The sequence below is a fragment of the Myxocyprinus asiaticus genome, chromosome 1 (assembly GCF_019703515.2).
Source record: "Myxocyprinus asiaticus isolate MX2 ecotype Aquarium Trade chromosome 1, UBuf_Myxa_2, whole genome shotgun sequence".
Lineage (NCBI taxonomy): Eukaryota > Metazoa > Chordata > Actinopteri > Cypriniformes > Catostomidae > Myxocyprinus > Myxocyprinus asiaticus.
This window is the reverse complement of record NC_059344.1, coordinates 68543271-68568270: the sequence shown is the minus strand read 5'-3', so window position 1 is coordinate 68568270 and position 25000 is coordinate 68543271. Positions and strand designations below refer to the sequence as shown.

General features: G+C 39.9%; 1 protein-coding gene across 7 annotated transcripts in view; it reads left to right on the top strand.

Annotated features, from left to right (window-relative positions):
• LOC127447463 (neurexin-2-like) overlaps window positions 1–25000 on the top strand; it is a 605483-nt gene that overhangs the window by 286528 nt on the left and 293955 nt on the right. For 6 of the 7 annotated variants that reach the window (XM_051709390.1, XM_051709363.1, XM_051709382.1 and 3 more), the window contains one exon: window positions 15232–15255. The exons of the other annotated variant lie outside the window; for it this stretch is intronic. In XM_051709390.1, coding sequence (XP_051565350.1) covers window positions 15232–15255 — 24 coding nt within the window. The remainder of the gene's footprint in view (window positions 1–15231; window positions 15256–25000) is intronic. 7 annotated transcript variants of the gene reach the window in all.

Below are 25000 nucleotides of genomic sequence, written 5' to 3'. Positions count from 1 at the left end.
TGCCCCGGTATCTACACTATATCAATATAACCCCCCCATGGGCCTTTTACCCCAAGTGTAAAAACAAACAAACAAAACAACAACAATATATATATATATATATATATATACACACTACCGGTCAAAAGTTCTGAAACACGACTGAAATGTTTCTCATGATCTTAAAAATCTTTTGATCTGAAGGCGTATGCTTAAATGTTTTAAATTAGTTTTGTAGATAAAAATATAATTGTGCCACCATATTAATTTATTTCATTATAAAACTAAAATTTAAGTTTTTGAAATGGATGACTTGTACCAAATAATAAAGAAAAGCAGCCAATAAGTGCCCAACATAGATGGGAACTCCTTCAATACTGTTTAAAAAGCATCTCAGGGTGATACCTCAAGAAGTTGCTTGAGAAAATGTCAAGAGTACATGTCTGCTGATTCTAGACAAAGGGGGACTACTCTGAAGATGCTGAAATATAACACAGTTTTGATTTATTTTGTCACAACATAATTTCCATTTATGTTATTCCATAGTTTTGATGACTTTACTATTATTCTAAAATGTGAAAAATAATAATAATAATAAAGAATGAGTGTTTCAAAACTTTTGACCAGTAGTGTATATTTAAAACAATCTTCTGTTATTATTTATTTTAGCACAAATTATGTTGCTCCATCAATATTCAATAAAAATACATGTATTTTTCTTTTTCAATCTTGATACACTTTGTGACTGAAAAAAAAAAAACAAATTTTCCTTCAGGTGTGCCTTTAGCCCTGTTGTACACTACACCTCTCACAAATACAGCAAACGGATTTGAGCGCTTATATGCAACGCTACAATGGGAACTAAATTACAAAAGCAACCAGTTAATGAATTTAATATCTGAACTGTTATGCAACTGCAGTGCAAGTTATGGGTTAAAATGAGTAAACTAAGTAAGTGTTAAGGGCCAGTGTTTAAACAGATTTTGTATGAACTGTAAGATTAATGACTAATGTCTTTGAAGTTCATCCTGGATTAACTGCAGAAGTTCACATTGATGCATTGTCCTTTGTTAGTTGGCTGATGAAGGCTTTTGTTGGTAATTAATTGATAAACTGAAGTGATGTCTGGCGGCACCGGCTGCATTTAGTCGTCATCACTCAGAGACATGTAGCAGTGGAATCCGACACCATTAATTATTTAATAATTTAATCATTACATATTTTTATTTATCTGCTAAAATATTATTTGCTTCTTAAATATTGAAACAATAATTTTAAAATTATGTTTGACAATATTGTATACAATTAATTTGCAGTAGGGAAAACATATTTTTTTAAATTCTAAATTTAGCTATATTATATTAAACTGCTAATAATTTTAGTAATGCACCTTAATTCTGTAATACTGTGGTATGTTTTGTGATAGTTATCATCATACTGAAAATATCTCATACCGTTACATCCCTGTCAACTAATATAACAAAACATCACAGAATTCATCAAATATATTGCTAATACTTACTGATGTTTGCACAGGAAGTGGCTTTAGATGAGTAAATGAGTTGTCTTAAGAATTACAGCCCTAAAACGAATATAGATAAAAAGCACCTGTTTTAAAAGATTGGCTAAAGTTAGTACTCAAACGTCCTTCTGTGGAGATGATAGCATGACATTAATAGTCAAAAAGACATTTTTGAAGTGGCTTTCTGTTAATTAAAGGAAAATTACAAAAGAATAAGAGGATGAAAGTGAACATAGGAAAAAAAAAAAATCATTAATTGATTACCAAACTGAAACAGTATACCAAATAAAAGCTCTTGCTTAAAAATAAATAAATAAATATGTTTTTTTTACTGAATTAATTGCCAGTTTTGCCAGTTAGAAGTTAGTAGCACTTGGGGACATGGCAAAAATATCAACATACACTATAAGTACAAAGTAGTTAATTGTCCATTTAAAATGCACCCCTGTGGTCATTTAATTGTGATAATCAGCCAGGACAGCAGAAAACTCACTAATATATGATTTTATCCAGTATATGAAGACATTTATGATAGTGGCATGAAGTTGTACTGCATGGCAGGGATGAGCCACACATGTTTGGCTGGATTCAACAGTCGCCGTGGATTCCCGAGTGCTTCCTAACGTCTGTTGTGAAATTCTTCACAGGTGTGTGTGTGTGCAGCAATCGTGAGAGTTGTTAAACTCGATCCAGACAGCTATAAGACTCATGCCTGCTGCGTCAAGACTCCATTAACTGCATCTAAACTCAGTGTTCTGAGCGGCTGTATGTCCAAAATTAAAACGTGTGTCCCAACTGAAAAAGAAAAGAAATGGGTAATAATTAGCACTGGCAATCAGCTAATGAATTAGTGTGTAATCTCTTCAGTGCTGAAATAATTTATTGTATCCCAGATTTAAGTTAAAGGTTGATTTCTCTGAAAAGTGAAAACGCTGCGACTCTGACGCTTTCTAAGCATCCATTTCTTGGTTTGAGCATCCTGACACAGAAAGACTGTCTCGACCAACAGTGTGTGTTTGGGGCAGGAGTATCTGTTTGTTCAACCAATGGAAGACAGGGGAATTGTCTGGAAAACCTGTTTGTTTGAAAACACTCATTATTTCAACAAGTCATGAATCATTTAATCTTCATTACTGCAGCTCCAATCGCATATCAATATTTGCTCTGATAACGTGTCAAGTGTGAACGGCCCCTCATTCACTCTGTGCAGCTGCTCGCAGTGAGTGTGCTTGGATGAGGTGTAGTGTGTGAGAGATACTTCAAGCTTCAATTGTTCCAGTGGCAGAAAAATACTTATTACAGAATTTACGTGCGGGACAGTTGACATGAATAAATGCATTCATTTAATTATGAATTTTAACGTAATTTGTTAGTGCCAGAACATATGTACTTTTAAGAGCAAGAACATATTCTAACCATATACATACATGTCATGTATATAAAAAGGCAAAAATACTCTAGAAAGAAATAATTCAGAACGTTTTCAATATATCACATTTAATAAAAACATAGTTTTGGGTATATGTCTTGTAGGTCTTAATAGAGATGAGTTTCTCAAAAGTATAAAAAAAAAGAAAAGAAAAAAGAGGAGCAAGAACATAAATATACCTCAGAATATGAATTACTATTTCCCAACACATTAGGGCCAACATAATACATTAACCCTGTTTTTCTACAAAATGGAAATAACATTGGAAAGATAGGTGCGTTTGCTTGAGGTCAGATGCTTTCTCAAACAGTGCTGTCAGGTACTTTTAGATAAAGACTGTGAGTTCATGTCAGAGTTTTATACAAAGTCACATGTCCCCCTTTTCAATGTTATTCCTAAAAAAATGTGCCCGACTTACTCAGTGCTCCTCTCCCCAGCCTCCAGGATACTAAAACCTTTATTAGGGTTAATAATATCTTTAGTAATACTACAAGAGATAACAACACATGACACTGAATGCTGTTGCTCTGCTCTGAAACCTAGTGAGTCATCAGAGGCACATTCTTCCAAAACATACAGTATGTGTCTCAGAATTGAGACAAGTTGAGCTATTTTCTGTGCATAAAATTACACCTACTATCTACTTGAATGGGGAAAGAGCAAAATCTCCAAAACGTTTAGTCAAGATTAAGATCCAGGAACAAATTTCAAATTCATTTTAACACAAATGCTCCATCTTGGACTGAACAGTCTCTCATCTCTCGTGAGCCTTACATGAGGAGAGATGTTGTATGACACATGAGTCCAGACAAGAAAACGAGATTAGCAGCTGCATTGTTATGAGAGAGTGATGGAGCAAACAACATCTGAAAATGATCCACAACAACTCTCAATGCTCAAACACACACAAATATCATTGTGTAAACCCCAAATCCGAATGATTCACCCCCACACACACCATTACTCAACTCTAATCAGAGGATGTAAGCAGAAATGAGTGAACACACACACACACACACACAGTTCTCTTTCTCTCTCTGACACACACAGAGTCTGAGTAAAAGCGAGTGAGTGGTTCAATAGCGCTGGTTTAATTGCAGCAGCAGATAGTGGCAACGAGACGTGATCAATTTCACTCACAATGCCTCTCTCGCTGCACTGGTAATTGTAATCGGAACGAATGACTTGTCAGCTGTAATGACCAAGATTGTAATTGGCTGCTGTTGCTGAAGGGCGTGTCAGCTGTAATAATGGCTGTCGCTATTGGCTACTGGTGTGAATCCAGAGAGGAAACAAAAGCAAGATCTTTTGTCTGAGACTCGATTCATTTACACACTCAAGAGTGTCTTTATTTTCATCCGAAAAAATGAGATGTGGACACAAATGTCTCGGTTACTTAGATTGTAACCCTGATTCCCTGAGTGGGAATGAGACGCTGCGTATTCGCTTTGGGACACTGTCCAAGTGTCACGTGGTCTTAAGCCTTTATACAAAAATCCAAATTTATTGGCTGATGGCACTTAAGCAATGCCCCTAGGGAGCTATGTCACAGGCTCCATAAAGGCTCTCACTTTCGCGCCATCTAGTCAGATATTCTGCAGGAAGGCACGAGCCTATGCAGCTGCTAGAGAGTATGGCCAGCTACGCAGCGTCTCATTCCCATTCAGGGAACCAGGGTTACGTTCTTCGTAACCGAGGCATTCCCTTTCGTAGAAACTCAAGCTGTGTATTCGCTATGGGAGCGATATACATTCATGCCATGCGAACAGTAGCTGCCACCTATCTAAGCCCATGTGGCAAGCGTATAGCATCACACAAGCGAGCTAAAGCATCTGAATAAAAAGAAGGAATTATGAGTTTACTCCTGTTCCAACAGAGAAAACCTGGGAAGCAGGAGTCAAACCCTCGTCCAGATTATAAAATCTAACAAATGTATGCAGAGAGGACCACCCTACTGCCATACAGATGTCCTCCAAGGACACACCTCTAGCCAAAGCCCATGAGGATGCCATGCTCCTCATAGAATGGGCTCGAATACCCGAAGGGAAGGTAAACCGCGCACTTCGTAAACACTTGAAATTGCATCAATAAGCCAATGAGACAATCTTAGCTTGGACACCAAAACCACCATAGCACACAAACAACTGTTCTGACTTACACCACTGGCTAGTACAGTCAACATAAATTTGCAGCCCCCAAACTTGCCAAAGTATATGCAACCTTTCATGCTCCCCCGACTCAAAGTCCGCTTCCGCTCTGCCGAACCTTCTCCAGATTACTTCCATAATCTGAGTATGTAATGTCCACTCTCTGTGCACCAAGCCCTGTCTGGACAGGAGATTTGCCCCCAAATTCAACCGGCCCAGAACATGTACGGCCCGTAGAGGCAGCACATTGTCCCGTGCCCACAGATGAATGCGACGTGCCAGTCTCAGCATGGCATGAGAGCACACTCCTCCCTGGCGATTGATGTAGGATACCACCATCCCGTTGTACGACCAGATGAGAACGTGGCTGTCCTGAATCTCCAGGAGGAAAACTTTAATGCCAGCAGCACTGTGAACATCTCCAGACAGTTTATGTGCAATATTGCCGCTGGCCCGTCCAAACCCAATAGCCTGGATGACCCTCGTATACAGTGCCCCAACCCGTGGAGGAGGTGTCTGTCATTATCACCTTGCGACGACACACCTGTCCCAACAGAACACTCGACATCAGAAAGCGGGTCCGTTTCCATGGTAACAGAGTTTGGTAGCACCCACGCATTACTTTGAAGAGACGGAATGCATGAGGCAGTGGTTGAAGTCCCTTTGTGGAGTGCCCAGGGGAATGACAGTGGAAGCTGCGATCATGAGTCCCAAAAGCCTGTGAAATGTTCTCGCTGGGAGAACGCATCCCACTCTGAACATCGCTAGACACTGGCATAGTGACAGAAACGTGAGCTGGATTCCAGCTAGACTCCTAGAAACTAGGCTGTTGCCCTGGCAACAGAACATTCCTGTCTAGGTTTACATGCAGCCCTAGATTGCTCAAATGGCTGAGAACAACATCTCGATGCTGGGCAGCCAAAGTCTCCATGTGGGCTAACACTAGCCAATCGTCAATATAATTAAAAACGCGGATGCCTTGAAGCCTCAAGGTGCATCAACGCTGCATCCAAGTATTTTAGTGAAAATGCGTGGTGCCAATGCAAGTCCAAATGAAAGGGCGCAAAATTGGTACACTTTGCCCCCGAAAGTGAATCTGAGAAAATGCCTGTGCTTCGGCACAATCTGAGTGTTTTTTTTTGTTTTTTTTTATAAGTGTCCTTCAAATCTTTTGCCACAAACCAGTCCCCCAGTTGCACTTCTGACATTATTTGTTTCTGCGTCAGCATTCTGAATTAAAATTTCATTAGAGTGAAATTCAAACATCTTAAATCCAGAATGGGATGCAAGACGCCTGAATTGAATGACATAACCAGTTCGAAATGCCCTTCAGCAGCTGCCAAGCCGACAGACGGGCAGACAGAGGAATTAATGCATGGCTCTTACCTGCAGCATGACTGGTAACCACTAGATGACATGCTTGGTTTACTTTTGGCGACTTCATCAGAACCAGTGGCACAGTGGAGGAAAGCCTTCGCTCCTCCAATACTTTGGCTGGTTGAAGATAATTTCATAATGTTTTGCCTTTATTGTATTTAGGCAAAAATGATGAGCACCCTGAAATGTATCTACAGCAGGGACGCTGACAGAATAAACCTTTTCCCTAGTATTTTGAATGGGGAAAAGTGTATGAACATTGGGGATAATGTTAATTTGAGAAAACTGGTTTGCCACAAAGGCCCCATCATTCTTTATGGGGGGACAATGTGTGGTGCTTATGTTCACTGTGTGTTTTGTGTACACTTGTGCTTGATGAACATCGAATGCTGTTATGCATGTCTCGAGTCCTTTGGTCATGGATACAGAGGCTGAATTTGGGAAGCGTTTTTTTAAATGTTCACTCTCCAGCAAGCTGCGGAAAAACTGAAACTTATTTTAGTTGTCGGACTATCGAGGCGTGTACAATGGTGAACTCATCCTGATACTGACTGAAGAGCAAACAGGAGAGAAACAGATATGTTTATACGGTCCAATTTCATTTACTGAATGGGGGCTTATCCTTTGTTACACAGCAAGCCCGTCAGGCTCGTGTGTAGACCTATTTTTATTGTACATTGAGTTATATTACATGTGCCCCGAGACCCTTGGTCATGTAGGCAGAAGCAAAACTCAAGCTGAAAATATTCAATGCTTGTTCACCAGCGTAAATTACTGGGGAAACTGAGCTTGAGCTAAATTGGTGTACTGAAAAACATGTTAGGCACTAAACCGTTCCTGGTATATAATGGGGGAACAATGTGTAGTACCCGGATAGCGCAAAACACCCTTGCGAACAAAAGCATCGCCCTGACCAACGCGTGCAAGCCTCAGGGGGGAAATGAGGGAAAGTCCAAACAGAGCCGATATGAACTCAAAGGCATAACTTAACGCGATGCGCTTAGTTGGACTGCAAAACTATCGTGTGTAGATCCAACAGCTGACTAAAAAGAGCGACATCCATGCCGTCACCAAAATATCAAGCAGGGATAGCAGTGCACGCCACATGGTCCACGAGTGGGTGAAAGAAAAAAATAGTTAAAATACCTTGCATCTCCTAATTTAATAATTAATAATTTTATTTATCACACATTTGCACATATACAGTGAAATTCTTTTTTTTTTCCACATATCCCAGCTAAGCTGGGGTCAGAGTGCAAGGTCAGCCATGTTACAGTGCCCCTGGAGCAGATAGGGTCAAGGGCCTTGCTCAAGGGCCCAACAGTGGCATCTTGATGGTGCTGGGGCTGGAACCCCTGACCTTCTGATCAGTAACCCAGAGCCTTAACCGCTGAGCTACCACTGCCCTGATAGAATCCTGAAAGAATAATGGCACAGACGAAGCACTCTGCACGTTGGTTCGCCATCACTCCATTGGAGAATATTCTCTTATTCCAGCCCCCTCATTCTGCGGCTGGGCTCATGATCCCCTCTGCCGCAAGCAGTTAGCTTCGAAGAGGGGAGAGAGAGAAAGGCAGAGGCCGCTCCTCCATTGCCTTATTCATGTGCATTCTCCCAGAATGTCACAGAAAAAGACAATAGGGACAAAGGGGCCAATTTGTTCCCTTCCAATGACAAATTCTCTCAGACAGCATTTTTTAATTTTTTAATTTTTTTATTTTTAATGGCAACGGCTCAAGACATGCATGGTATCTCTTTTGCACGCTTTGTTCATCAGAATATTGCCGCCAAGCTAGGCCTCAAAGCATGTCCGACGAGACTTGCACTTTCGCTCTGGGGAAGGAAAGGGTTCCCATCGGACCCTTGTAATGTTTGGAAAAACCCAATTAAAATTGCTCTGAAATTTACGCTTTATAAATGACGTCCTTACGTGTTCGCCACTCAAAAGGGAGAATTAATAATCCTCGCTAGAAACAAACACAGGCGTAGACAAAATCGTGCACTGAAGAACAGAAAATCTCGATGGCGCGAAAGCGAGTGCCTTTATGGAGCCCATGACGTAGCTCCCTAGGGGCGTCGCTTAAGCACCATCAACCAATAAACTGGCGTGATTGTATAAGAGCTTCAGAACACGTGACACTCGGATGGTGTCCCATAGCGAATATGCAGCTCGAGAACTATTAAATCAACAATACGCACAGACAGAGAGACAGACAGCCCGTCTGTCTACTCCATGATATGCTGTACTGTCTGTCTCACCTTACACAAACACACACGCACACACACACACACGCATCTTTTGTCTTAAAGGTTTCCAAATCTGCAGTCTTACCTGAACTCTCTCTCTCTCTCTCTCTCTCTCTCTCTCTCTCTCTCTCTCTCTCTCTCTCTCTCTCTCTCTCTCTCTCTCTGTGTGTGCCTGTGTGTGAGTGTGTGCGTGTGTGTAGGTGTGTGTTTGTGTGTGTTAGAGGTAGCTGTTTTATTGATCTTTTTTTAGACACACTGACCTCATATTGACTCCTAGCTTTACCCCCATATAATCAATAAAACACACACAGAGAGGAGGGGGAATGTTTTCCTGTATGTGTATGTGTGTGTGTTTGTGTGCAGGTATTTGATCTGTATGTAATATATAACAGTCAGAAATAAATAAACAAATGAAAAGGTCAATAAAATAAATTTAACGATACAGCACAACAGCTCCACCATGTGGTGAGTGATAGATTTGCACATATATTCACAAAAGTGTGTGTGTGTGTGTGTGTGTGTGTGTGTGTGTGTGTGTGTGTGTATTCAGGGTTTAATCCACTGTGGATACATATTGTGTCATCCTTTGATGAAATATCGGAATATAACACACTTTATAATAAAAGTATAAATATTACATTTGTGTCATTTGTTTAGTAAATCTTTAAATATTACTAGAACTAAAACTAAAAGGTCCCACAAACTTTTTTCTGAGCCTCAGATATGATCGAATATCAGAAGTTGTGTGCTTTTAACACCATTTTTAAATCACTAAAAATGTGATTTAAAATGTAAAAAAAGCTATTTTGTCCCTTGCCACTTTCCGTAGTTCGACACTCACATTGTGTACAATTGACAGAGTTCTGTTGGTGTTTATTTTGTGAAAATTACTGTCAGACTCCTCATTATCTGGCTTATTGCAAGACTACTTGCCTAATAAATAAATAAATGCACATGAAACATTGATTTGAGTTGAAATGATTTTATTAGCTTACTTGTAGAGATCTCAAAGTGATCCGAGAAACAGAAGAGATGACTCAATACCCGGATGAGCGGACTGATATGTGGATGTGCGGTTGTTACTCAAAGAAATATTGGACCACTAGATGGCGCCATTGACCAATCAGAATTGAGTATTCCAGAGAACTGTGTAATAAATCTAAATAACTGGTAGTTAACTGCATCTGGAATATCTCACCAAGACGAGGCATTTTGACCGTTCACACGCAGCTGCAGTCGCATGTCGCGAGCGCCCTTCCTGCATGTGCGCACATGCACATGAGTGCTGGAAAGCAGCCACCAACAAAACAGCGTGTGGGTACTGAATTTTGTATTTGGTATTATCCTGTAAAAACCTGTATCATTAACTTACATATGCTGTATTACTAAATATCAAAGCATATTAAAAGTCAAAGAGGAGCAGTGGTGGCTCAGCGGTTAAGGCTCTGGGTTACTGATCAGAAGGTCAGGGGTTCAAGCCCCAGCACCACCAAGATGCCACTGTTGGGCCCTTGAGCAAGGCCCTTGACCCTATCTGCTCCAGGGGTGCTGTATCATGGCTGACCCTGCACTCTGACCCCAGCTTAGCTGGGATATGTGGAAAAAAAGAATTTCACTGTATATGTGCAAATGTATAATGTGTGATAAATAAATACAATTATTAATTATATTCACATTTAGAATCAATTTGATATTGAAGCACTGGTATTTTTGACATCGTTTCAAGATGATAAAAACATACTGGGCTTTACTGACAACATCTGGGGCTTAAGCCCCGGTAGCCGAGCCCTAGTACCGCCCCTGTGTGTGTGTGTGTGTGTGTGTGTGTAGCTCTGTTAATAACCTTAGTAAACTAGCATTTCAAGGCAGCATAATGTAAGTGCATTTTCACCATCGGGCCATCCGGTTTACAATAGTTGAACTGTGCTGTTCTGTATCGATCATGAGCGGCGCTACGGATGGGCTACTGGGAGTTCAGCCCTGAATGTTTTCAGTAAAGCCCTGCATGTTTTTTATCAGCTTGCAGTGATGTCAAAAGTACACATTTGTCTAATTGGACTTTTGACTCAAAGACTTATTAGTTACTGAGATACAGACAGTCCCTGTGTGACAACTCGCCCCAGTCTATACTGGTTTAGAGGAAACAGGAGCTGCAGTAGACAGTAGTGCAGATTAAAGAGATCTTGTTTGTTATAGACTAATGTAATGAACCAGTAGAAAGTTATTTCCTTGTATTTTACTGTGTTGTCATGGCAAAGATACTGATACTGAACAGAGCAAATGTTTGGTTTCACTACAGACACTTTAAACAGAACCACAGCAGCGATCTGGACGATGGATTCCCTCGTCGTTTCTCTTAAGGGGAACTCAATGTGTGTGTGTGTGTGTGTGTGTGTGTGTGTGTGTGTGTGTGTGTTACATTTGTAAGGTTCTTTATGTGGTAACTGAATAGGGTTCGATTCTCTCTGCAGTTTCTTGGAAGAGGTCATGACATTTTCTCTTCAGTGTTTCTTTTATAGACGCACATGCAGCCGTTACTGTGAATAAATATAATGACAATATTCAGCACAGGTGACACACACATGCTCTTCTCAATGTCACACATGCACACCTGGAATAGGATACATTACACATACACATAGCACCTCCTGTTTCCTCTAGACCAGTATAGACCAGGACGAGTTGTCACATGGAGAAGGGCTGTATCTCAGTAACTATAAGTGTTTAAGACAAAAGTCTAATTTGCTAAATGTGTCTTTTCTCTTTACACCTCATTCAAAACCCTCTGAAAATAGATTGATTGATTTGATTATAATTTGTATTATTGTTTTTCTTCATAAAGGAAATCTTGACTGTTGTTCTGTGAATGAAGGCCATTAGGATTCAGTGGGAATCTGCAGTGGTGTTTGAGGAATTCTGCCAGCTCAGGTTCCATGCAGAGACACTTATAAGATTCTAGACACAGTTTTCTCCTGAATGAGACGTTCTTGTGAGGATACACTCCTTCATCCTCTCAATCCTCTAGATTAGCTCCAAACACTGGAAGAGATTGTCCCAGATAAGACAGAACTTGCCGTCAAATATTAGACTTGAGTCTTGAATCTCAGCGGGGTGTAGCTTAGGAAAAAACGTCCTCGAGACCTCCCTGTAACTGTTACTCAGAAGCAATGTCATTTATTCTGTTGTCGTGCTGTTGGCGGCGAAGAGATGCGACATGTAAAAGCACTTCCATAATCTCTCTTCTCTCTCTCCCGCCGAGAGGCCCGGAGACACTCAGATGTGCCGATGCTCTCTGATGATTCCACACATCTCGCCGATTCCCACAGCTGCTGTTCTGACGTCACTGGACCGACATGCCTGTTTATAGAAGAAACAATTCAATTAAATGCAAAAGCATGTTTTATCGTATTGCACGTTTTTAATTGCATATTTGTGGCGTGGTGGTGGCGAGACTGCATCCCGTTTGACCGGTTAGATCTTATATTGGTGTTTCATTCACATCATTAATGTCTGCAGGACACATTGCACACTGAAGATGAACTCTATGGTGGTTTATTCATAAAATATCATCGTTAGATCGTGTTTGGCATTATGGTTGTCACTGCCGTTGTGCTTTTAAAGTTAAAATTGCAACATGTTTTGGACAAGTTCAGCTCAAATATTGAACATCTCATTTGATGCATGAAGAACCTGGAAGTGTTGCTGCGGAAGATTTGTTTGAAAACAACAATTTCATCTCTTGGTGAAATATACAGAAACAGTGCAAAGACTTTACAGGAGCACTTTTCTGAAAGGTTGTATCCGTTAACATTTGTAAATGCATTAGGTGTCATGGACTAACAAAACTGATCTAGAGAAATCTAAACTTTATTCAAAGGGAAAATATATTATTTTTCTTACCACACTTGCAAAAAAGTTGTTTCTTGTTTAATGCGTAAACCAGTCCAAATTTTGTTCTGAAAACAAGACTTAATATCTTATTCCAGTCTGCTTTTCAAGTAATTATTTACTGTTTTAAGAATGTGTAGATATTGTTCTGTAAAGCTCCAAAATGACATTAAAGAACCATTTAAGCACCATTAAAGTACTCCATATGACTCGTGCATTATATTCAAAGTCACTTGAAGACAAATAAGTAATCATATAGTCTGCGTGTGCGGCGTGTTTTAGTGAATGTGCACTGCTCTGTTGAAACTCACAGCACGTGATGGGCTTGTGTCCTGATGCGTTGCTGTTTTCACAATGTGTGAGCGCTGCACACGAACAACGTCTCAGATGTAGATGTTCAATAGTTGGATTATGGCACCAGAGGAGCATTTCCCCAGATTCTGAATATTAGCCTATTAAACTACTATTAACTAGACTACAACAACACTGTGTCAGATCAGAACGGCCGATACAGAGAGTGAGAATCAGATTGGAGTGGAAAACTGGTATTGGTGCATTCGTAATTTTAGCTAAAAAAAAACAAGTGCAAAATATTCAGTAAGAAAATTATTATTATTATTATTATTTTTTTTATTATTTTTTTTTTTTCAGTGACTGAAATTTGTGACTAGTAGCACCTAATAAACAAGCAATAAATAAATAAATATGTAATAATAATAATAATAATAATAATTTCTAGAGCAAATAATTTTCCCAAAAATCAATGTCCTCATATGTGGACAGCGGGACTAAGTTGTGAAATTTTAAATAACACTAAACTATAGAAAGTCTGATTTTTTTTCATCAAATTGTGTATTATGTGTCCAGGAGTGTTGATTATTCATGTTTCTGAGACGTTACATCAGAAATTAGCATAATTAATTAATTCAAAGTAATGTCCAGCATCATCCAATCACTGTCAATCATGTTAAAATAAAATGATACATTATAAATTCTGAATCTATGTACTGATTATCATTGTCACATGTCTGTCAAACATGTTGAGTGATCCAAACATCATCTGCAGCCTGAAACTGAACTTTTGATCAGATTTTAGGAGTGAATGCACTTAACTGCATAGAGAGCTATAGGATGCTCCCTTGCTCCCTATTTAGTGAATGACTTAACCTCCAGTGTGCTGTCTGTCTGCACTGGTCTCAGAACAGTTTGAAATGCACCTTATTTTCATCCTAACTCCATATAAAGCCTCTGAAAGACACATTTATCAGCTTTTACATGAACACATTTATTCTCAGTGTGATAATGTACAGTAAATATTTAAGAATGTATTTATTAATATTAATGAATAGAACCGTATTGCACAGGGATAACAAAATCAAATATAACATGATATATTAAAATAAAGCTTAATGACCCACAGATGTGTTGAAAGTTATTCAAAATAACTAACATGTTTTTTCAACTTTTGAGGGAACGCTGTCCTAATTTCCACATTTTATGGTTATCAAAAGAAACTAGAGATGCTACTCTTTACAACCAAACAGGCTTTAATGAAAAATCTTAGAGACAACTCTTAAATAACAATGTAGAGTTTTGTGAACAGTATTCAGTCGGTTTTAATTCATTTCAATTATGCGTTACATAGAGCAAAGCCAAAATACGACGTCCACACATGTGGACGCGGGGTCACACGGGGTTAAAGTATCTGACTAATGTTAAAGTACACATCCTTATTGTAAAGTGTTACTGACTAAACCGAAGTCTTTGAGAGTCAAACTCAATCAATAACACCTGTGCAAGCGTTATCATCTGCAGCGTTGTACAGCTAATGGACTGCAGTTGAAAACAGAGGCATGAGTCTAAAGCTGCTCTGGATCTTACGAGGAAAATATGTCATAATCACAAGCGTCTTTTATTTCAGGATGAAGACGGCAGCATTAACATTTCTCTGCATGTGTCTCTCTATTTCAGTGGATGTAATGCTTTACTGTTTTGTTATGATGTTCATGTCTCACTTTGCTGTTTATTTGTTTTTACTTCTTTATAGTCGTCAACCAGAGAAGAGCGATTTCATACTTCCAAAACCACGTTTGGCCACACTGGCCTGTAAAGAGCCCCGCCCAAAACACAGGCCACGCCCACTCACAGGACTAGCCAATCAGAATGACTTACTAATACTCTTTTCCTCCAGCCCCTCCCACTCAAAACAGCCCCTCCCCCTAATCTACCCAATCGTCCCCTTTCTTTATGTGGAGAATGACGTTCTCTTACTCTTGTGTCTTCTTACTAACCAAAACAGCTTCCGATTCTTCCAGTTTCATTTGGGATTTTGTGTTTGTGTTCCTTTGAAACGACTAACATTGTGTCATTCACGGAATGTGGGCCATTTGTTGTTTTTTTCAGATTAACTTGTACTAACAAGAATAACAATATTGTTGTCATGTTTTTGTTTTGGTTGACAAATCCTTCAATGAAGAGGTTTTTTTATTTTAAAGTGAATTTCTTTATTTGGATTTTTCTTTTGGCGAAACGACAATTAGAGTCAGGCAACAGAACATGGCCGGTTTAAAACCGCCACACTTGAGAAGAGTTCTCGATTTGTCATTCTTCTATATATTTTCTGTCCTTGTTTTCTCTTAAAGCACTCAGGCATTGGACACGCTATGGTAAACAAACTGCATTATATGGTAGATATCATTCTAATTGTCTTCTACTTTGGTTTGCCCTGGATTTCCGTTTCCTGTTTCTGTTCTGTTTGCTTATATTGACTACACAAATCTCCATTGATATGAAGGTAGCTGTTAAAACAAACACAAAGATTCACACCTCTTTTCGTTGTACTGTCTCATACGATCATCATTGTTTATTTTATTCATCCTACGCACTCCTTTCCTGCCCCGCATAGGAACCACAGAAGTGAGATGTATTAGTGAAAAGAAAAGGAAACTAACGTTAACTAACGTCGAGCAAAGTTCAGCCTGTATTATTCTTTTCATTCTGTCCATTTGAGGAAATAAAGAACGTAATTTTCGCCTGGTAAATTTCTCGAGCGCAGTAAAGTTTCGCGTTTAACTTCATTTGCCCCTCTCCTTTACTCATGTCCCGTGTGTTTTATTTATCATTTTTAAAGATATTTACATTGATTTGAGCACACACAGTGATCATGATTGATCATAGATACCCACCGTTGTGACGACCTCAGTGACAGGCCGTAACAATGTAGCGTTCAACTTAAAAAAGGTCAAAATGTTGTGTGATCCTTACAGAGCCTGTTAGAGGACAGGGAGGGGGATTATTTTATGATATAGTTTTGAGTTCTCTCTCAATAGCTGTATCCATCCCTTAACATTTGCTTTACTTCAGAAAAAAAATCTGTGGAACATATATGGTTTCACCAAAAAAATTAAAATTAAATAATAAAAAAAAAAGAAGAAGAAGAAGAATAATAGGGGGCCTGGGTATCTCAGCGAGTATTGACGCTGACTATCACACCTGGAGTCGCGAGTTTGAATCCAGGATGTGCTGAGTGACTCCAGCCAGGTCTCCTAAGCAACCAAATTGGCCCGGTTGCTAGGGAGGGTAAAGTCACATGGGGTAACCTCCTCGTGTTCGCTGTAATGTGGTTCTCGCTCTCAGTGGGGCGTGTGGTAAGTTGTGCGTGGATGCCGCGGAGAATAGCGTGAAGCCTCCACACGCGCTACGTCTCCATGGTAACGCGCTCAACAAGCCACAAGATAAGATGCGTGGATTGACGGTCTCAGACGCGGAGGAAACTGAATGATTGAACGTTACATTTATATAGCGCTTATCTGACACTACACTCAAAGCGCTTTACACAGTGAACGGGACTCTTCTCAACCACCACCAGTGTTCAGCATCCACCTGGATGATGCGACAGCAGCCATAGTGCATCAGTACACTCACCAGCTATTGGTGGAGAGGAGAGAGTAGAGTGATACAGCCAATTAATGGATGGGGATTATTAGGAGGCCATGATTGAGAAGTACCAATGGAGGGGAATTTATCCAGGACACCGGAGTTACACCCCTACTCTTTATGAGAAGTGTCTTAAAACATGATTTATTTACTTGTAAAGCAAAATGGCATACAATATTATGTCTTGTTTTAAAAGAAACCAAATGAAGTGAACTTTAGACTTAAACAAGCGAAAAATAAATAATCTGCCAATGGGATAAATGGGATAAATAAACGTGTTTTCCCTTTGAATGAAGTTTATTTTTCTTATCCCATTGGCAAACATTTTTTTTTTTTTTTTGCATTTATCTTATTAGATTTGGTTAGATTTCTCTCAAAACAAGACTTGAAATCTTAAGGAAGTTTGCTTGACAAGTAAATAAATCACGTTTTAAGAACGATTACATAATTTACTGAACATCACTTGCTGTGAGGGAACACAAAACTCTTTTTTTTAGGAAATAAATTCCCTCCCTGTCTTCTAACAGGCTCCATAGATTCTGATAAGATTGTATGAAGGATACAGAAGTGGCACACCGAAGTGAACTTTACTGTATAGCTACACATTTCAGAAATTACGAAGAATAAATTGTGTCTGCTAAAATCTTTGTTTATTTATATACCCAGAAATGAGACATGTTTGTGATGTAAAGAATGACAATGACTTCCATGAAATACAGTGTAGTGCTACACCAACACAGACAGTGTCTTCTTAAAATGGTTTGCAGATGTTTAGTGAATAAGACGCTGCTATTTTGTGCAAAAGTTCACACAAATCCACTGGAAAGTAGAGTTTTAATGCGCTTGCAGATATTGAGCAGTAGGGTTATTTCTCTATGCAGCTATGAAAGTGCTATTCACTTCAGTATCACAAAAAACCATTAGCTGTATAATGGTAGTCATTTAGGTATTAGACTCAAGGTGATAGTTAGCAGCCAGAACCTCCATTTCTCCCAGACCTCCTGTCACGCAGGGTGGATTTATTGCATCTGATTCAGAGCGGGCCGGCCCGGCCATAAAACACAGAAGAAAACGAGGGCCAGACCCACATTACAAGAGCCGCTCTGATTTATACAACAGTTCAAAGTGCTTTTGAGCCTGAGCGGTAAAACACGACTCGTTCCGTCCAGTGTAGATCTACAGCGATCGGCTCCACTGAAATCACCTTATTGTACAAAAGCAACGTGACCAATTATCAGTTGAATCCAACATTTCTTCAATAACAGGACTATTTGATTTTTGCCACAGTCACTGAGGCTAGTGTGAGGGATTATTTCATCAGTGAAGATGCCCACAGGAAAACTAGCCTTATTATTAAACATGAACAGTTAATTATTACTGAAGTGCAGTAGTCTATATGGGTTTCAAGGGAACTGCTGTTCATGCCAGAAGGAATGACCTGCATGTGGCATTAATTCTGCTGTTTGGCAGTTGAGGATTGCCTGGTGGCACAAGAGATATTGGCTGTGGTTTTGTTGGCATCAGTTTATTCTTTAAATGTCAAATCCCAAGACTATTCAAGACATACGGTACAGTACCGTGGGATTGAAAAGTCTGAGACTACATTATAAATCTGGGATTTTTATTCATTTAAACCTGGAAATAAATCAAATAAAGGAAAGTTATGACAATAAAATAAAGGTAGGAGATGAAATGTAGTGAGCTCTTGGAACAGATGGTCAGATTGAAGCTCTTTGGAACATTCTCGAATTATGCTCGTGATCATCAGGTTTACTTCATGCTGTCATAAAAGTAAAAGAGACACAGAACACATGCTGAGACACTCTCAAATTCATTTGACTGTAATTTAAAGTAAAAGAAATCAATTGTTAAAAAAATAAAAGCATTTTCACTAGCTGTCTGAGACTTTTGGACCTCACTGTACATCATTGTGCCGTCTGTTGCTTTAACTCTAGCCAATCAATTCATAGCTCCTTACTGCCTGTCACTGGACTCGTCAAAAAATAGGGCTCCGCCCCTTGCCCCGCCCCAGAGCTGAATGGCATGCCGGAAAGTTTCTGGAATGTGGGAACTGTGTTAATTAATACTAATACTAACTCTAACTTACTGATCAGCATGAACACTTTCATCTGGCACACTGCTGAAAACATGACACAGCGATATACTTTTGATTACCTGCTTTTATTCCGTTTATGTTTCTGCATAAGAAATGATTTAATTGACAGCCCAGGTTGTTCATTAACTTTCTGACTTACTGAAGGACATTTTCGTGACGCAATCTGTCGAGGTTTGTCTTGTGCAAATCTTAAAATACATTTTTTTTTTCTTTTTTTAACCAAACACTGAAGTTTCTTTGTGATATAATACTTGTGTAATGTAAATCTACAGTATAACAAGTGATAAACACTGACGGTATTTATGTTTTGTTAATTTCGTGTCTGATAATAGAGCGTATAGCTGCAGTGCCCGCCCACTTTTTCAGCCGTCTGGGTTCCGGAAGTATTTTCCCATTCATTTTTATCATAAAGATTTCATAAAAGACTTTTGCACCACGAACCAAACCAACCAGCTCTGAGGTGAATCACAACATTACAAACGTTGATTTGAAGCATATAAGTATTTGAAAATCAGACCGAAAGACAACGATACAAGACTGAACGTCTTTAATGAGGGCATGAACTGCAATCCCATGAAGCATTGCTAATCATGAATTGAATTATAAACACAAAATTACTGTATATCAAACTATTGATTTAAGGTTGTTGACTATACGTATAGAAACAATACGTTTTCATTTTATTGCAAAATATTCCGATATTTACAAATAAAAGCAGTTTGACGGTTTAGGAAGAACAATTCAATTTTGCCGTTCGCAGTTCGCTTTTAAACACGATTAATAAAAAATGAAATGTCTTCAACAGAAGCATGTACCATCGATTAATAAACCTCATAGCTCACAGTAGGTCTGTCTTTAAATGTTTATAAGTTATCATTAAAAAAAATATCGGAAAAAATGGATGGGAACTTTACTTCCCGAACCATGGTTGCTATGGTAACTTCTTTAGGGAATGTGATTTCTGTTTAACTTTTGTGCTCGTGAATGTCTGAAACCCAGTTGAAACGTTTATATATTACAAGAATATGCATATTTTAAGACTTCCTGGAACCTTTTGTTTTGACGTTCTGTAATATATTAATTTGCATCCTGAGAGCCCAATCCTTACCCTACATAGAACAAAAATTAAAGGCAAATGTGGCTTTTATTATTCAGCAGAGCAGAAAAGTAGCTCACCCTCCTACACTCCACCTCAGGTGGTATGATTTGCAGGAATGTTAGGCGCTAGTCGAGGGTGAGCATGATTGACAGCTCATTTGCTCCCCACGGTGAGCTCCTCCAGAACGAAATGATCAGCCCAGACCGCATACATTAGAGTGCAATTATCCCGATGTAATGAACTCTGGCAGGCCTTCAGCGCTGTAGAATAACGATATTTCAAGCTGGTCTGGGAAAACAAGGCAGAGAAGAGGGACATTTCCCTCTTCAGGCTTCCTCGTGTTATTTGGCCCTGGTCAGTCGTCGATCTCACAGAATAACTGATAGATGAACATTACCCAGACACCTCTGTTGACTGTATTTCCACTGTAACCCCTACCATCACTTCTACTCTTCTTACATTCATTATCGAGTTCATATTGACCCCGTCACATCAGTCAAAACTCTGTTTTTGGTTTTCTTTCTGGACATCACAGCATTCTGTGTGCATGACTTCACCTGCTTGCATTCGACCCACCTGCAGTTTAAGAGGGAGTCTGCGATGCTCAAGCCGAAGAAGTCTTGGCTTGCACGCAAATCTTTGGACGTAAAGTCTGTAAGGTCGTGATCCTGTGTTGTGTCTCACCTTCACTTTAACCCCGTAATCAACTAAATGTCCTTATTCCTCTTTTGATTCCCATTTGTGGCGTGATTCCTCAGATCAGTTTGACTCCCCTCTTCCATCGGCTTCTGAGAACTTTCGTTTTGGTTTGATGCATTTGTTTGGTTTCATCCGCAGAACATCCTCATTTGACGGCATCTTCATTTGGTCATTGAGCTGCATGGCTTCTTCCCCATGTTGTGAGGATTTTTGATGGTTTATTTATTTATTTATTTTCTGAACCTCAAAACCTGTTGTCACCAATTGTGACAATTGAGACTGATCTGATCTGATGTTTCCAAAACAAAACACAAAGGATTTCACTAATTGACTGCTACTACTCTACTAATTGACTAAAACCCAAATTCTGTTACTAATCCGACTGTTTGAATGAAACCTTTTGTTGTAACTGTACTAACAACCATTTTTGTGTCTGACCTGCTCTTCTTTACTAAAGTACTAACCTCCAACCCCACATACAGTATGAGCACCTGTACACAACTTCCCTTCTAATCTCGCGGCCCATCCCTGACCCCTCAAACTCACTAACTCATCCTCAATCCTTTTGGCTAGTTCAGTCCTGAACGCTCTTGACTAGTTTGGACGTCACGTTCGCAAAACTCTGAGGACAGTGTACGGATCGTCTGCCAGCTGCCAGCCACTTGTTTGGGGACGAACCACTGAGATTTGACCCTCTCAGCATCTGTCATTATTTGTGCTAATGACTGTCAGATGTGTATTGCAACATATCTTGTTTTCTAATAGGTGAAAGTATGTATTACGGAGAGCTGAAGATCTCAGAAATATATGGACAAAGACCTTAAACGGCACACTAGGTAAGAACCCTCATTCACTTACAAATGGGCCAAATATTCAATATGATCGTATTGCAGAACATCTTCGAGAATCAGGATAGCCTCATATGAATGAATGAATGAATGTTACATTTATATAGCGCTTTTCTGACACTACACTCAATGCGCTTTACCCAGTGAATAGGGGACTCTCATCAACCACCACCAGTGTGCAGCATCCACCTGGATGATGCGACAGCAGCCATAGTGCACCAGTACACTCACCACACACCAGCTATTGGTGGAGAGGAGAGAGTAGAGTGATAGAGCCAATTAATGGATGGGGATTATTAGGAGGCCATGATTGATAAGGGCAATAGGGGGAATTTGGCCAGGACACCAGGGTTACACCCCTACTCTTTACGAGAAGTGTCTTGGGATTTTTAATGATCACAGAGAGTCAGGACCTCGGTTTAAAACCTCATCCGAAGGATGGTGTCTTTTTACAGTATAGTGTCCCCATCACTATTCTGGGGCATTAGGACCCACACAGACCGCAGGGTGAACACCCCCTGATGGACTCCCTAATATCTCTTCCAGCAGCAACCTTAGTTTTCCCAAGGAGGTCTCCTATTCAGGTACTGGCCAGGCTCAACCCTGCTTATCTTCAGTGGGCAACCGGTGTTGAGCTACAGGGTGATATGGCTGCATATGTTCTAATAAGTTCCCTGTTGTTGAAATGGAGCATAGTTCCATCTCTGTAAGGTTTGAAAACTCCAGCTCAGACCTGAATGAAGTTTCATGCTGGTCCAGGCTGGGTTAGGGTTAGGTATTGCTCTTGTGTGTTGTTTGAAGCAATGCTCAGGCCCTGAACTCCTCATGAATGAAAAGATGTTGAGGACATGTTCTGTATGATGTAGTTCAGCTTGATGATTTGTTCTGAGATGGAAACTCTCTTTGGCTCAGTGTCAGGGGTTTAGACCCATAACAGATTATTTGATTCAATCATTCTGATCTGTTTAAATATCAATAGATATTCAGATTCAACATGGTGCTACGCAAATGCAAGAAGGCCCAACACTACCCAACATTTGATCAGTTTCACTGTGTTTTGTGTAGAAGAGTTGGTCTTTTGTTCAGATGAATGTTGGACTGGTTGCTTTGTGTGTTGCTGCATATTGATTTAGCTTGTTGGTCTTATTGAGTGCATGTTCTTACATACTAAGCTTATATTCTGTGCGGTCATGTGAACGCCTAAAATGGCATTACTTAATCGGTCATAAGCAGTTTAATCAGAAACTGATCTACACGGGCAGATTTTTGCCCATGACTTCGATCTCCTGTTGCATAAAAACACCTTTACTGGCGTTCTTAATGGATTATCCAATGTGCGTTATGTTTGATGTTTTGACGTCGAAAGCAGAGAACAATCCGATGATTTCAAATATCATGTAAACATGGTTTCACATGAGAAGGGTCAGGTTAGATAGTGTGTGTGTGGGTGTGTGTCTGACGCATTATGTGCCAGGCAGATTAAATAATATTTCATGTGATGATGAAATGCTAGATTACGTAAACAAACAAACAAACAAACAAAAAACAATAGCTGAAATTGCCTCAAATTGAACAGTTATTGTAATGGACATAATCAAGAGGAAGTGACATCATGTTAGTTTCCAGTGAAGTTTAAATTGAGATACAAATTCTTGCTGAACTTGGCTTGAAATTCCAAAATGGTGAAAGCACTTGTTTCACAGATTGAGTCTTGTGTGTCTGATGGTGTTTTAATGATGTGGTTTGAGATGTTAGTAAGGTGAAGTTCAGATATTGAACTCTTTAGTCCGAGAAACCCAGCGGGCAGCCAATCTACCCCATACCCACACATAATCAGACACTCGCTGCTCCAATATTTAATAATCAGACACTCTGTACCGGCAGTGATGTGCCACTGTGTCATCCAAGCATTCACATTCTCTTTCACTAGCAATTTTGCTTTTCATCTGATGTGAGAGCGATTATTGAACATTTATATGACGGCAATCAAATGTGTCCATTAGCCCGCAGGCTGCTGAATGTAACACTTTCTCGAAATGTTCCAGTGATGATAATGTTCATCCAGCGTAACGTTTTCCACCCTATCACATAAAATAGAAAGATATGTGCTTGTGTATTTGTTTCTCACAATTTCTAGTAAAGTCATAATGTTGACTTGTGAATGCTAATGATAAGAGACTATAACCTTGATAACAGGGAGAGCAGCAGCCATAATTCCCTTAAAATAGTCCACCCCGTCACGTTCCCTGTTTTCCCGCAGTTTAACAACAGTTCGCCTGTCACAGGTTGTTTGAGACAGTGTAAATGAGCTGCCAGCGCTCTTCTAATGCATACGGGGGAGATGCGTCCAGAGTCTGCGCTCCACTGCATCAAAATGAAATAATTATTTCACAGCTGACAGGTGATCAATTCTGCCGGATTTATTGGAATGGACCTGTGACAATAAGATGGAGAATTTGATCAAGGAAAGTAGCTGCAGTGTGATATTGCATCTTCACGCTCAAACTGTTACACATGATGGTTTCTAACGGGTTTGTGCTACTAATGAGTCTCTGCTGTCATCTGTGGTGTGATATCTCTGTCTAACAGGCAGTGTTGAGGAGTAACTAACTTAAAGTAGTGATTCCACTGAACTACAGTTTTCAGCAGTGTGACAGTAGTTTAGCTGTTTTCAACAAGTTGTTGCTGTAACAAAGTAGACGAAATTGATGTTGAATCAGTGTAACAGAAAGCAGGTGAAACATTCTGTCTGAATTTTACTCAGCATTTTAAACGATCCCTTGTTGAGTGTTGAAAGAGCAATCTGAATTCATGAGTGCAGATGAGTTGTTGTATTCAACATATAATTAGTGCACTTGTGCACTTGTGTTTCTGTAAAAGGAATAGACGGATCTGAGAGTGTGTTTTCTGCAGTGTTCAGGCCATTAGAGATTCATAACACAATCTCTCTAGAGGAGAAGCTGCTATTAGATGCAGATAATAGTGAAGCTGAGAGCAATCTCACTGACACAGGCAATGCAAATTGTGTGTGTGTATGTGTGTGTATGTGTGTGTCTGTGTGTGTTTGTGTGTTTATGTGTGTGTCTGTGTGTGTCTGTGTGTGTGAGTGTGTGTGTGTTTGTGTGTGAGTGTGTGCGTGTGTCTGTGTGTGTCTGTGTGTGTGTGTGTGTGTGTGTGTGTGAGTGTGTGTGTGTGAGTGTGTGTGTGTGTGTGTGTGAGTGTGTGTGTGTGTTTGTGTGTGAGTGTGTGTGTGTGTGTGAGTGTGTGTGTGTGTCTGTGTGTGTGTGTTTGTGTGAGTGTGTGTGAGTGTGTGTGTGTGTGTCTTTGTGTGTGTGTGTCTGTGTGTGTGTGTTTGTGTGTGTGTTTGTGTGTGTGTGTGTGTGTATGTGTGTCTGTGTGTGAGTGTGGGTGTGTTTGTGTGAGTGTCTGTGTGTGTGTGTGTGTGTGTGTGTGTGTGTGTGTGTGTGTGTGTGTGTGTGTGTGTGTTTGTGTGTGTGGGTGTGTTTGTGTGTGAGTGTGTGTGTGTGTGTGTGTCTGTATGTGTGTGTGTGTGTGTGTGTGTGTGTGTCTTTGTGTGTGTGTGTCTGTGTGTCTGTGTGTGTGTGTGTGTGTGTGTGTGTGTGTGTTGTGTGTTTGTGTGAGTGTGTCTGTGTGTGTGAGTGTGTGTGTGTGAGTGTGTGTTTGTGTGAGTGTGTGTGTGTGTGTGTGTGTGT